The sequence below is a fragment of the Mustela nivalis genome (assembly GCF_964662115.1).
Source record: "Mustela nivalis genome assembly, chromosome: 6".
Lineage (NCBI taxonomy): Eukaryota > Metazoa > Chordata > Mammalia > Carnivora > Mustelidae > Mustela > Mustela nivalis.
This window is the reverse complement of record NC_139025.1, coordinates 15,945,543-15,960,433: the sequence shown is the minus strand read 5'-3', so window position 1 is coordinate 15,960,433 and position 14,891 is coordinate 15,945,543. Positions and strand designations below refer to the sequence as shown.

The window sequence follows — 14,891 nt, the reverse complement described above, 5'->3', positions numbered from 1 at the left end:
TAAATTAGGAAAATCTTAAAAAAAAATAAAATGTCACCTCTTTTTCTTCTTAATTAGACTTATAACGTATTCCTTACTACTTACAGTCATTTAACCATATGTTCATTTTAACAGTCGTTTTCTTTCATGACAGTCTGTATGTTGATATCATCTCACCTCTGAATTCAGTCCCATTAATCACTCATTCCTGGAATAAATGATGATAGAACTCAAAGGAACTTTTTTTTTTTAATGTATTTATTTGACAGAGAGAAATCACAAGTAGATGGAGAGGCAGGCAGAGAGAGAGAGAGGGAAGCAGGCTCCCTGCTGAGCAGAGAGCCCGATGCGGGACTCGATCCCAGGACCCTGAGATCATGACCTGAGCCGAAGGCAGTGGCTTAACCCACTGAGCTACCCAGGTGCCCCTCAAAGGAACTTCATATAATTGACATCCCATAAAATTCACCCTTTTAAATAAAAGTGTATAATTTTAATGGTGTTTAGTCTGTTCACAAAATTGTGCACTAATTCCAGAGCAAAAAGAAATCCCATCCCTCCCAGCCCCTGGCAATCACTAACTTCATTTCTGTCTCTATGGATTTGCCTATTCTGGACATTTAATATAAATGGAATCATTTACAATTACAATTTAAATTACAATTTACAATCATTTACAAAGAGCACACATTTGTGGTCTTTTGTGTTTGGCTTCTTTCACTTAATGTAATGTTTTCCAGGTTGGTCCATATTATAGCATGTGTCAGTAGAGTAGTTCCCCTTAACTGCAGGTAATATATTCTAAGACCCACAGTGGTGCCCCAAACTGGTTAGTACCAAACCGCATATATACTATGTTTTTTCCTATATAGACCTATGGATGATAAATTTTAATTTATAAATTAGGTACCATAAGAGATTAACAGCAATAACTAATAAAATAGAAAAATTACAATATAATAAAAGCTATGTAACTGTGGTCTTTCTCTCAAAATATCTTATTGTACTATACTCACCCTTCTTGTGATAATGTGAGAAGATAAAATGTCTGTATATGAATTGAGGTGAATGATGTGGCCACTGTGAGGTAGCATTAGGCTACTTTTGTCCTTCTAATGACACTTCAGAAGGATGATCATCTTCTGAACTGCAGTTGACTGAGGGTAACCAAAACCAGGGAAAGTTAAACCATGGATGGAGAGAGACTACTGTACTTCATTCCTTTTTATGGCTGCATAATACTTCACTGTATAGATATACCAGAGTTTATATATCCATTCACCAACTCATGGACACCTAGGGTGTTTCCGCTTTTAGGCTATTATGTGAACACTTATGTATTTGTTGTTATGTAAACATTCTTTTCAATTCCCCTGGGTGTATATACCTAAGAGTAGATTGTTGGGTCACCTGGAAAAGTTTATATATAACTTTTTGAGGAACTGTCAAACTATTTTCATTTATTTTGTATGTTTTCTATTTTTTTTAAGATTTTATTTATTTATTTGACAGAGAGAGACACAAAGTGAGAGAGGGACACAAGCAGGGGGAGCGGGAAAGGGAAAAATAGCTTCTCGCCAAGCAGGGAGCCTGATGTGGGCCTCGATCCCAGGAGCCAGGGATCACGACCTGAGCTGAAGGCAGCCACTTACCGACTGAGCCATCCAGGCACCCTATATTTTCTATTTTCCTTTCATTTATATCTCCACTAATAATGTATGGGGGAATTTCAATTTCTCCAGATCTTTGTCAACAACTGTTATTGTTTATCTTTATTAGAGCCACTATTATTCTAGTGAGTATGAAGTGTTATATCACTCTGGTTTTTGTTGTTTTATTTCATTTTAAGGTATTAATGAATTTTAGAAGATTGAAGTCATACAAAGCATGTTCTCCGTCCACAACGGAACTAAACTACAAATCATTAACAGAAAGACACTAGGAAATCTCCTATATCTGGAAACTGTGCAAAACACTTTCTTAAATTGTGGTAAAATATATATAATGCAAAATGTATCATTTTAGCCATTTTTAAGTGTACAGTTCAGTGACGTTAAGTACATTCACATCATTGTGCAACCATCACTACCATCCATCCACAGAACTCCTTCATCTTGCAAAACCAAAACTCTGTATCCCTTAAGCAATAATTCCTAATTCCCCCTTCCCCTCCCTAGCTCCTGGTAATAACAATTCTACTTTCTGTTTCTATGACTTTGACTACTCTAGGTACCTCATATAAGTGAAATCCTACAGTATTTGTCCTTTTGTGACTGGTTTATTTCACTAGCATGTATCTGATTTTCCTTGTTTTTCAAGGCTGAATAATATTCTGGTGTATGTAATATACCTGGTGTATGTGATTTTGTTTGCCTTTTAATAGTTAATGATGCTAAATATCTTTTCATGTGCTTATTGGCATATGAAAGAAAATAAAATATATCTTTTTTGAAGAAATGTCTGTTTAAATCATTTGCTATGAGTTATATCTTCTTATTATTGAATGGTAAAAATTTTTTATATTCAGGATACTAGTCCCGTATTACTTAAATGACTTGCATATATTTCTTTTTTTTTTAATAAAGATTTTTATTTATTTATTTGACAGAGAGAGATCACAAGTAGGCAGAGAGGCAGGCAGAGAGAGGAAAGGAAGCAGGCTCCCTGCTGAGCAGAGAGCCCGATGGGGGGCTCGATCCCAGGACCCTGAGATCATGACCTGAGCTGAAGGCAGAGGCTTTAACCCACTGAGCCACTCAGGTGCCCCGACTTGCATATATTTCTTATGCAGGTTTTCTTTTTATTTTCTTGATGAAAACTTTGAAGCACAAAAGGTTTTAATATTGATGAAGTCTAATTTATTATTTCTTTTGTTGCTTGTGCTTTAGTGTTGTATCTAAGAAACCTTTGCCTAATCCAAGGTTTGGATAAACCATGAAGGTTTATGCCTATGTTTTCTTTTGAAAGTTTCTTCTAAGGATTCTATCACTTAAGCTCTTAGCTTTAGATGTTTTAATCCAGTTAGTGTCAATTTTTTATATTGTATGAGGTAGGTGGATTTTATTCTTTTGTATATGGAGATCCAGCTGTCCCAGGATCACTTGTTAAAAAGACTATTACTTTCTCCCATTGAATTGTCATGGCACCCTTGTCAGAAATCAATTGGCTATAAATGTAAGGTTTATTTCTGGACTCTAGTTCTAGTCCATTGACCTATCCTTATGCCAGTACCACACTGTGACTGTCATAGCTTTGAAGTAAATTTCGAAATTGGGTTATATGAGTCCTTCAACTTTGTTCTTCCTTTTCAACATTATTTTTAGCTATTCTGGGTCCCTTATGTTTTCATGTGAATTTTACCATCAGTTTTGTCAATTTATGCAACCCAGGCAGCTGGGATTTTGATAGAAATTGCTTAAAATCTGTAGACCAATTTAGGAAGTATTTTTATCTTAACAATGTTGTCTTCCAATTCATGAACATGGGATGTCTTTCCATTTATTCACATCTTTATTTTCTTTTGACAATATTTTATAGTTGTATATAGTAAGTCCGGTACTTCTTTTGTTAAACTTAGTCCTAAGAAATTTATTATGTTCAATACTATTTATAAATGGAATTTTTCCCTTAATTTCATTTTTGGTTGTTCATTGCCAGTTTATAGAAATATAACTGATTTTTGTATATTTATCTTATATCCTGCAATCTTATAGACCTATTAGTTCTAATTTGTGTGTGTGTTTGTGTTTACCTCTTAAGATTTTTCTGTAAATGAGTATGTCATCTGTGAGTAAGGTAGTTTTACTTCTTCCTTTCTTCTTTGAATGCCATCTATTTCTTTTTCCCTGCCCTGGCTAGAACCTCCAGTATAATATTGGGTGGATGTGGCAAGAGTCACTTGTCTTTCTTTTTTTTTTAGGTTTTATTTATTTATTTGACAGAGAGAAAGAGAGGGAGCACACACCAGTAGGCAGAGCAGCAGGCAGAGGGAGAGAGAGAAGCAGGCTCCCCATTCAGCAGAGAGCTTGATGTGGGGCTCGATCATGATCGAGCAGGACTCTGGGATCATGACCTGAGCCAAAAGCAGATGCTCAACTGACTGAGCCACCCAGGCACCCCAAGAGCCACTTGTCTTGTTCCTGATCATAGGGAGAAAATAGTCAGTCTTTCACCATTAGGTATGATGTTAGCTGTGGGTTTTTCACAGACGCCTTTTTATTAAGTTGAGTATATTCCCTTCTATTCCTAGTTTGAGTGTTGGATTTTGTCAGATTTTTTTTTTCATCTATGAGTTGATCATCTGTTTTCATCTGGTTTCTGTTTTATTAATATGCTTTGTTATATTTTATTTATTAATATTGTGTTTTAATTACTATGATTTTTAAACTATGGTGTAATTGATTTCTCTGTGTTGAACCAACCTTGCATTCCTAGGATAAATCCCAGTTTTTCAAGATGTGCCATCCTTTTTATATGGTGCTAGATTTGATTTGCTCATATTGAGTTTTGTGTCAATACTCACAAGTGATAGTAGTTTATAGTTTTGTTGTGATGTCTTTGCATGGTTTTGATATGAGGGCAATACTGGCTTAATAGAGTGATTTAGGGAGTTTTCTTCTGTTTTTTTTTTTTTGGAAGAGTTTGTGAAGGATTGGTGAAAGAGTCTTCTTTAAACATTTGGTATATTTGGGATACCTGGGTAGCTTAGTAAGTTAAGCGTCTACCTTCAGCGCAGGTCATGATCCCAGAATCCTGGGATCAAGTCCCATATTAAGCTCCTTGCTCAGTAAGGGAGGCTGCTTCTCCCTCTGCCTGTCACTCCCCCTGCTTGTGCTCCCTCACACTCTTCTCTGACAGATAAGTAAATAAAATCTTTATAAACAAACAAACATTTCATATAATCACCTATGAAGCCATCAAGCCCTGGGTGTTCTTTGTGGGAAGTTTTAAATTACTGAGTCTCTTTACTTGTCATATTCAGATTGTCTATTTCTTTCTTTTTTTTTTTAAGATTTTATTTATTTATTTGACAGAGAGATCACAAGTAGGCAGAGATGCAGGCAGAGAGAGGAGGAAACAGGCTCCCTGGTGAGCAGAGAGCCCGATGCGGGGCTCAATCCCAGGACCCTAAGATCATGACCTGAACTGAAGGCAGAGGCTTTAGCCCACTGAGCCACCCAGGTGCCACTGCCTATTTCTTTCTTTTTTTTTTTTTATTAAAGATTTTTATTTATTTATTTGACAGAGAGAGATCACAAGTAGGCAGAGAGGCAGGCAGAGAGAGAGAGGAGGAAGCAGGCTCCCTACTGAGCAGAGAGCCCGATGTGGGACTCTGATCACAGCACCCTGAGATCATGACCTGAGCCGAAGGCAGCGGCTTAACCCACTGAGCCACCCAGGCGCCCAACCACTGCCTATTTCTTCTTGAGTCAGTTTTAGTAGTTTGAGTCTTTTTAGGAATCTCCCCTTTTCATCTAAGTTCTCTAATATGTTGGCACACAATTGTTTACAGTATTCCCTTATAATCCTTTTTATTTTTGTAAAGTTGGTTGTACTGCTCCCCTTTAATTACTGATTTTAGAAATTTGAGCCTTTTCTCTTTTTTATTAGTCTAGCTAAAGGTTTTTTTAAAGAACCGACTTTGGGTTTCATTGATTTTTCTCTTTTTTATTATTTTACTAATTCCTACTCTAATCTTTATCATTTTTATCTTTCTGCTTGTTTTGAGTTTGGCTTGATCTTCTTTTTCTAGATTCCTAAGTTGGAAGTCTAGGTTATTGATCTGAAGTGACTTTCTTTTTTATTGAAACTGGAGTTGGTGATTATATTCCTTAAAATAATGTTTCCAGAATATGGTTATATAGGTTTTTGGAATTTTCTTAGGACCAAACATTTAGATAGATATTCAAAATAGAACATGAGTCAGCAACATTATGGTATTTAAAAGTAAGAACAGAATCAAATGCACAAATAAAACCTACCGGAAATTCCCATTCTCACTAGTCAAATTTGGGAGGTTTTTTTTTTTCCCTCTTAGAAATCAGATAAATCGCATAGCAGTTTAAGAATTTATTTGACTTTATATCAACTCCTACTCAAAACTCAATACAATCATTATTATAGGTAGTTACCATATAAGGTAACTTTGAAGAGCTGGGGATAGCCAACTCTCATAGGTTAACTGGAAGCAGAAGAGAACAATTGTTATACAAAGTCAGTTGAATATAGGCTTCCTTAATATCCATTTGCTACATCCTTTTTTGGTGCCCCTATCTTTGGCACTTAATACATGCTATAGGTATTTTCTATTTTTCTTCCTTAATTTCCTCTGTATCCCTTAAATTGTTATTTGGCTGCAGTCTCTTTTGTTCATTATACAAACATGTCTTTGCTTTGAACATAACTGATTTGATAGATACTTTAGTTTCTCATCAAACATGGTTTTGCTGTGCATAACATTTTCTTTGGCCAACTGCAGCAATTTCCCATATTTACTAGGTCACTCCTCTGGCATTTGGGCATGCAGTCATGGTAACTCCCATTTTCTTTTGTAATCCGATTCCTTCCATTTAGATGGGTTACTGAAATGATAACTTTTCCAATATTTCTGCTTGCAAATTTAAAAAAATTACCTCTAAACATGGCTACGTTTCCCAGTTTTTCAGTCATTCCACAGTTTCATGATGTAAAGGAAAGACCATTGGAAAGGCTAGGAGAAAAGCAACTACAGTGATTAGACAGTCTTCATAAAGCTGTGATTATTTAGACAGAAGAGAAGAAAGTCAAGGAAAAACCCAACAGTTATGTAGTCTTATGAAACTTTGATGTTCAGAGGCAGATCACTACATGCTTTTTCCTTTTCCAGGACAGAAAGTGGGCTTTGGATGCAACATAAAAACCTTGGGTGAGACAATTTTTCTCAAGTGAGAACAAAAGAATGAGTTGCCCAGGAAATAGTGATCTTTAAAGATACAATGGACACTCATTCATCTGGATTTGTTTAGGTGTGGTCCTGGCTGAAGACAAAAAGAAGGATCAGATAACTTCATGCTTTTTCTATTTAATATACCCACTAGATTCTTGATTAGGAGAAGGGAAGATGAGCAAGATACCTCCCAGGATCCTAACAACAGTCAGCCTCAGGGAATCATTTTAAAAGCATCTGATTTGCTTTAGTACTTAAGTCTTTAGTACTTAACCAAACTGACCATGTAGTGAAAATTTCTAGTGCCTAAGTTTTATAGGGTAGAAGGAGGAGATGAAGTCAAATGGCCAACGCTTCATGTTAAGGTCAATGAGATTCTCCTTGCTGTAGTTCTGTTTTGACTGTTCTGGACAACATCAAATTAGTTTCAGTGGCTTGATTCTAGGCCAAGATTCTGACAACTGATTGTAGTCTTACTGTTTTGTTCAATCTCACTGGATTTTTCTCTCTTTTGTATTTTTCTTTCCCTTAGGCTGAGGGAAAAAAGCTGGGATTAGTTGGCTGGGTCCAGAACACTGACGAGGGCACCGTGCAAGGACAGTTGCAAGGTCCCATCTCCAAAGTGCGTCATATGCAGGAATGGCTTGAGACAAAAGGAAGTCCCAAATCACACATCGACAGAGCAGACTTCAGGAATGAGAAAGTCATAGTAAAGTTGGATTACTCAGATTTCCAGATTGTGAAATAATGGCTTGAATTTAAATTTTCTAAGATAAACTCACTGGTTTTGTTTTTATTGTTAATATAGATCTAGTCTGTGTTCAGTATTAGATTTGGTCAGTAAGTTATGTTAGTATCAGATATTTGAATTTTACTTTATATTATATGTATGATAGATGACCAACTCTACACAATTCTAAATAAATAAAAATGCATTAGAACCTTTTGCATAGGGTACTGTCTTTGCTAAACTGCATGTGGGGCAAAATAAGAGGTATTTATTCAGTAAACATCTGTGGGAAGAAAATTTTGATGTAATTTAAAGAGCTGAAAAAAAAGGCAGTCACTTTGAATCACTATTTTTTTTAAAGATTTTATTTATTTATTTGACAAAGCACAAAGCAAGGGGAGCAGCAGAGAGGGAGGGAGAAGCAGGCTCCCTGTTAAGCAAGGAGCCCAATGTGGGGCTCTATCCCAGGACCCTGGGATCATGACCTGAGTAGAAGGCAGACACTTAACCGACTGAGCCACCCAGGTGCCCCTGAATCACTTTTTTACATGGTTTCCGTGAAGTTTTCTTCAGGAAATTGCACACCTAATAATAACAAATCCCACAATTTCAGTTTGTTAGTGTTCAAATGACGTTTCCAGACTAATTACTTTTCTGGAGTTTCTGCTGTCATTCCTTTCCTCTGGGCAAGGATTTCATATAAAGCAATATTATGAGCTAAATTACATCACACACCCCCAGCCCACCCCCAGTTCATATGTTGAACTCTTAAGGCTCAGTACCTCTATCAATCTGGAGATAGAGCCTTTAAAGAGGTAATTAAGGTTACATGAGGTCATTAGAGTAGGCCCCAATCTAATATGCCCCAGTGTCCTTAAAAAAAAGAAAGGAATTGGACACAGACATGTACATGCACAGAGGAAAGACCATGTAAAGACAGAGGAAGAAGACAAGACCACCATCTACAAGCCATGAAGAGAGGTCTCAGAAGAAATCAACTTGTCAACCCCTTGACCTCAGACTTCTAGCCTCCAGAACTGTGACAATAAATTTCTGTTGTTTCAGCCACTCCATCTGGTATTTTGTTAGGGCACCCTTACTAGCAATAATCGGGATTTTGCTTCCTTAGCCCTCACATTTCTCAGTTTGGCTTGGTCAGCCATTAAACATGTTTATAGCATATGCTTACCGGATTTAACAAGTTGGTCATAAATAAAATTTTGGGAAATAATAGGTTTTAATGAAAATGAGACAGGAAGTAAAAACTGAGGATTGGGTTAATAATTTTCCAAACACTTATTCTCACACTTTTACGGTTCTCATTCCGTTTGAAAAGGAGCTGCGGTGGCATTAGGAACATATCAAAAAAGTAAATGAAAGGACTCTCGGCATCTTTATCTGCAAATTAAGAGGGATGGGCTATTTTCTCTGTCTTTCCCATCTCTGAAATGCTATAACTCTGTAAGATGGAAAGCTGTGGATTTACTCATCCATTGAGTGCCTAACAGGGCAGGCACTGTAAAGTAAACAAAACAGACAAAATCCCTACCTTCAAATAGTTGACATTTTAGTGAGAGAAGACCTACTAACACAAATAACATATATTGAATTAAATGGTAGGTAGTACACATGAAGGTGGAAGGGGAAAGGAAAACGAGAAAAGCAGAAGTGAAAATTGTTGGGAACAGCCTTTCACACCATGGTAGAGGGGGAGAAAGATTGAGAATTCCGGGTATCATTGAGAAGAGATGCCCAGGTAATTTCCCAGAGAACAGCTGGTGCGCATGCGCACTTGGGTGTCACTGACGAAAGCGCGTTCCCAGCAGGTTACCTCGGAAGCGCATGCTCGTGGCGCGTGCATGAGCCTCTCGAGCCGACGTGCGCGCGCCCCGCGTCCGAGGCGATTGGTAACCGGGAGTTGGGTGAAGCGCTGTTCGAGGTGACTAAAGGCAAAGCACGCGTCGAAAGGACGGTTCCAGGAGCCTTTCTAACGGCGGAAAGGCCCTGACGACCGCCGCGACCGTGTTTGGGACCCGGCTGCGCAGGGGCTGCGCAGGGGCTGCGGGAGGCCTCGTGCGTCAGGGCGGCCGAGCTCGGCCTGCCGGTTGGGGGAGGGGTAGGGGTGGAGCCTGAGCCTGGGGGACCTGCAGCGGCGGTTCTTTTCCCCACCCCCACCCCCACCCCCAGAGCTTTAGCTGCTGGGGAGCCGGAGAGAATCGTCCCCTTTGATTGTGGCCCGGAAAAGAGTGGGATGTCGTCAAGAAATCGTTACGCTGGGTAACAGTCGGAATACCAGTTAAATGTTGACCTCTCTCGTTCGCGGCCGGCCGCGAAGTTCCTTACCTTGAAAAACAACGCATCTGCTATCGGTGTTCCCGGGCTTGAAAAACCAGCCCTGTCACCGGTGAGAGGTCGGGTTCACGCTGCGCTCTCGCCTGTGAGGAAGGGAGGAGATTTAGTGGCGCTATAATCTTAATATTTTATACCTGGCAGGGAAGCGTAAAATCCAGTCCAGACAGCTCCAGACCCTCGCTGCTGTGGTGAAGCTAGTGTGGAGCCCTCTGTAAATATCACAAAGACGTTTTAATACAGGGACCCTCTGAAAACTGATGATCAAAGTAATGTGTGAACACGATTTGAAAGTCAAATAATACAGAAAAGTGGATAATAAGGCAATTCCTGCCGTACCCTTTTCCATTTCCAGTCTCTTGCCTCTGAGGCAACGTTTAACCAATAATAAGGAATAATAATCCCTTAATGCCCATCTCGTCTTGATACAACAGTTTGATTTTTTACATTTCCTCGGTCTTGGCCCTTCATGAGGCGTTTTTACTAAAAGTCATGGTTATTGTGTAATGTATAAACATTATGAAACTAGCTTGGACACTTTTTTCATGAATTTCTAGCTGAATTTAATTTAGACATCTGTTTTTGGTGAAGTGATTAGAATTTTGAGCACTGTCTTACGGGTCAACTTCATTTGTGATTATGATTTCACTTTAGGGCATGTGGGATTTAGAAAGGAGCCGTGAAAATTATGAAATTGTGAATGCTCCTTTGGATATTAAATCCGTTGCACCAAACATGAGCTGTGTGATCTGCCTAGAGATCAAAGCTATAATTTGTTTTGTTTTGTTTCTTGCACTGTGGTTTAGTAAGAGTTTTAATTTACCTCAAATGGTATTTCTCTGTAATGCTTGAGAGAAAGTGATAATGCTGTGTAACTCTGAGGCTTTGATAGTGTGTGCGTGTTTTTTTCTCCCCCCCCCCCCCACAGGCAATTATTTCCAGTGAGATAAGGAAACCAGTGCCCGGCATTCTTACCAGCTTTCTACCTGCCATGATCAAGTGCTTGTCAGTTGAAGTACAAGCCAGATTGCGTTCTGGTTTGGCTATATGCTCCTTAGGCCAGTGTGTTGAGGAGCTTGCCCTCAACAGTATTGATGCTGAAGCAAAATGTGTGGCTGTCAGGGTGAACATGGAAACCTTCCAAGTTCAAGTGATAGACAATGGACTTGGGATGGGGAGTGATGATATAGACAAGGTGGGAAATCGTTATTTCACTAGTAAATGCAACTCTCTACAGGACTTGGAGAATCCCAGGTTTTATGGTTTCCGAGGGGAGGCCTTGGCAAGTATCGCTGACATGGCCAGCGCTGTGGAAATTTCATCCAAGAAAAACAGGACAGGAAAAACTTTTGTGAAACTGTTTCAGAATGGAAAAGCCCTGAAAGCTTGTGAAGCTGACTTGACTAGACCAAGTGCTGGGACAACCGTAACAGTATATAACCTGTTTTATCAGTTACCTGTAAGAAGGAAATGCATGGATCCTAGACTGGAGTTCGAGAAGGTTAGGCAGAGAATAGAAGCTCTCTCACTCATGCACCCTTCCATTTCTTTCTCTTTGAGAAATGATGTTTCTGGTTCTATGGTTCTTCAGCTCCCCAAAACCAAAGACGTATGCTCCCGATTTTGTCAAATTTATGGACTGGGTAAGTCCCAAAAATTAAGAGAAATAAAATTTAAATATAAGGACTTTGAGCTTAGTGGCTATATCAGCTCTGAAGGACATTATAATAAGAATATGCAGTTTTTGTTTGTGAACAAAAGACTAATTTTAAGGACAAAGCTGCATAAATTCATTGACTTTTTACTGAGGAAAGAAAGTATTATTTGCAAGCCAAAGAATGGCTCTGCTACTAGACAAATGAATTCAAGTCCTCGGCATCGGTCTAACCCAGAACTCCATGGGATATATGTAATCAATGTGCAGTGCCAGTTCTGTGAGTATGATGTGTGCATGGAGCCAGCAAAAACGCTGATGGAATTTCAGAACTGGGATACTGTTTTGGTTTGCATTCAGGAAGGAGTGAAAATGTTTTTAAAGAAAGAAAAATTATTTGTGGAATTATCAGGTGAGGACATTAAAGAATTTAGTGAAGATAATGATTTTAGTTTATTTAGTGCTACTCTTCAGAAGCATGTGCCCTCTAATGAGAAGGGTGACCAGGCCAGTTTCCGAGAAGCATGTAATAGTATTTTGGATTCCTATGAAATGTTTAATTGTCAATCAAAAGCTGTGAAAAGAAAAGCTGCTATAGAAAACAGAAGAAACACACAGAATTCTAGAGATTCAGAAGATCTCAGAAAAGAGACAGATGATTCATTTTTGTACGTTTATGAATCAGACGGCCCAGGCCATAGTAAAGCAATAGAGTCATCTTTACAAATCAAAGATAGCTCTTGCTCAGAGTCAAGGATCTTGGAACAACAGACAGCTGAAGTATCAGAATCAGGAGAAAATGAAAAACATAAAGAACTTTGCTTAGAACTTAACTGTTCAGAAGATCCCTGTGGAACCAGTTCAGAAATGTTTGCAAGCCCTTTTCAGACATCATACTGCTTTGAGAAGAGTGGGGATGATTTAGAAATACAGAATGCAAGTACTATTGTTAATGGCCTGGCTACCAGTATCCTGGAAAATAATGGAACCCAGAATCAACTAGAGAGATTTAAAGATGCTACCAAAATGGGATGCCAACCTCTGCCTTTTGCGCCAACATTATCGAGAGTACATGGTGCTCAGAGGGAGGAAGAGAAAAGGAAAAAACAACCTAGTAATTGTGGAAGAATAAACATTTTTAGTTATGGACAAGTTAAGTTATGTTCCACTGGCTTTATAACTCATGTGGTACAAAATGAGCAAACTAAATCAACTGAAAGAGAACATTTGCTTAAAAACTATATTCAACCTGGTCCTGTGAGTGCCAAAGAAACATTTGTAAATAGAGCGTGCCATTCAGTTGAGACTCCAAACATCAAAGACAGAACTAGCACTTTAAGTAAAGAATTTGCTCAACTGTCTAACAAAAAATTATGCAGAACAAATACAAATTTGGGGCTAGAGAACAAACCTATAGCAACTTATAAAAATGTTTCTATTTCTCAGGAAAGTAGTAAAAAATCACACATAGGTTGCTTGTTACCTGACACATCCTCTTCTTCCCCTTGGTGTATACCTCTTACAAATGGTAGTACGAAAATAGACGAATTGATTGGTTCCTCCAAACCCATAGCCCGTAAGAAGCTAAGATTAAGTTCACAACTGGGATCTTTAGAGAAGTTTAAGAGGCAATATGGGAAGGTTAAAAATCCTCTGAATATAGAAGTAGAAGAAAATAATAATTTTGAAATCTCTACCAGTCTCAGTCCTCAAATAGAACCTGACATTCCATGGACAGACCAAAATCACTTGGACAACTCAGACATTTGTAAAGTCACTAGTAAACATAAAGACCCAAATAATAGTTGTCAAACAGTAAGTCACATCCTTTACTCAAAGAAGTTTCCATTCTCCAATGAAGAAGATTGTTTGGAACAACAGATGCCTTGCTTACGAGAAAGTCCTATAACTCTAAAGGAGTTATCTCATTTTAACAGAAAACCTTTGTGTGTCAAGCAGTCTCCTAAATCTTTAGCCTCTAAATTATCCAGAATGAAAGGTTCGGAAAGAGAGACTCAAGCAATGGAAATGATGAGTCACTTTTATGAACTTCCACTATCAGATTCCAGGAGGAAAGACCATGACTTGTGCAGTGGGTTAACCTTAGATTCTTGTAAGTTATTTCAAAGTGAATATGAAAAAACAGAGAGTGGCATCATTCCAATGTTGGCCTCTATCACACAGGATAATTCCTTCAATAAGGATAGTGAAACATACTCTAACAACAAAACAGAGAACTCTGTGATACCAGAAACTCCTTTGGTGTTACCCTGTAATCATTCTAATGTTGTCAGTAAAGATTCAGATGTTCTTGTGGCTTCAGAACCACAGATAGGAAGTCCTGACTCTCCCAGTAGAATGTCAGTGGGTCACGTGGAAGATTCCACCTCTGACCAAAATGGACCGTGTTTTCAGAGTGAAGAGTTTATAGCAAGAACTTGTTCTGTAGATGAAGAGTCAAGCACATGTTCTTTGGATTGGCAGCAGCATTTTGATGTGGCCCTGGGAAGAATGGTTTACATCAACAAAATAACTGGACTCAGCACATTCACTGCTCCCACTGAGGATGTTCGGGCTGCTTGTACTAAAGACCTAACAACTGTAGCTGTGGAGGTCTTACATGAGAATGGTAAGCATGTAGTATTCACTGGCATGAAATGCTTTTGAAGGTGGAAATAATGTCTAAGGCGTGAGATAATCATTGAGAGATATCTCAGCTGTTGGAACATTTTGAAGTTTAATTACAAAATGTCTTTCATGGTATATGAAGATTCTCTAGATCCAGTACTATTTATATCTAAAAATACAAGAAAGACTGGTAGTAGAATGGAAGTGTATGTATATGTGTCTGTGGGTGTGTGGACATATAGAAGGATGAGACTATTAGACTATTTTTAATGAAAATTATGCTATTAATAGTTGAGAAGATCCACAGTGCTCCCCTACCCCACTTTCTTCTCTTTCCCAAACATACAGCTCTTAGAAATTTGTCTTTAAAGATACCTGCAATGCAGTGTGATAGTTTTCTGGAAGTTGCTTTCTGCAGCTCCCAGATAAAGGGCCAGAATGATCCTAGGTTTCCCAGATAATCTGTGGCTCAGTACAGCACTATATATTTTGAACTTTTTTGTGTGTTTTTAGAAAAAGACCTGACCATAAATTTTTTGGAATGTAGGTAAAGTATATACTTTCCTAACTGTACTTTTCAAATATAGTTTATTATAATATATATGTTAACCCATTTGAACCGCTTA

General features: G+C 38.3%; 1 protein-coding gene across 11 annotated transcripts in view; it reads left to right on the top strand.

The window, feature by feature from the left end:
• The window catches only part of LOC309866087 (acylphosphatase-1), a 372,899-nt gene that overhangs the window by 9,005 nt on the left and 349,003 nt on the right, over positions 1-14,891 (top strand). For 2 of the 11 annotated variants that reach the window (XM_082733376.1, XM_082733383.1), the window contains exon 3: positions 7,437-7,850. In XM_082733376.1, the coding sequence (XP_082589502.1) occupies positions 7,437-7,652 (216 nt within the window). In that variant the 3' untranslated portion in view covers positions 7,653-7,850. Of the gene's footprint in view, positions 1-7,436; positions 7,851-9,455; positions 10,184-10,911; positions 14,398-14,891 lie in introns of those variants that run through there. The other 9 variants (XM_082733379.1, XM_082733374.1, XR_014312413.1 and 6 more) reach the window with 9 other exon arrangements.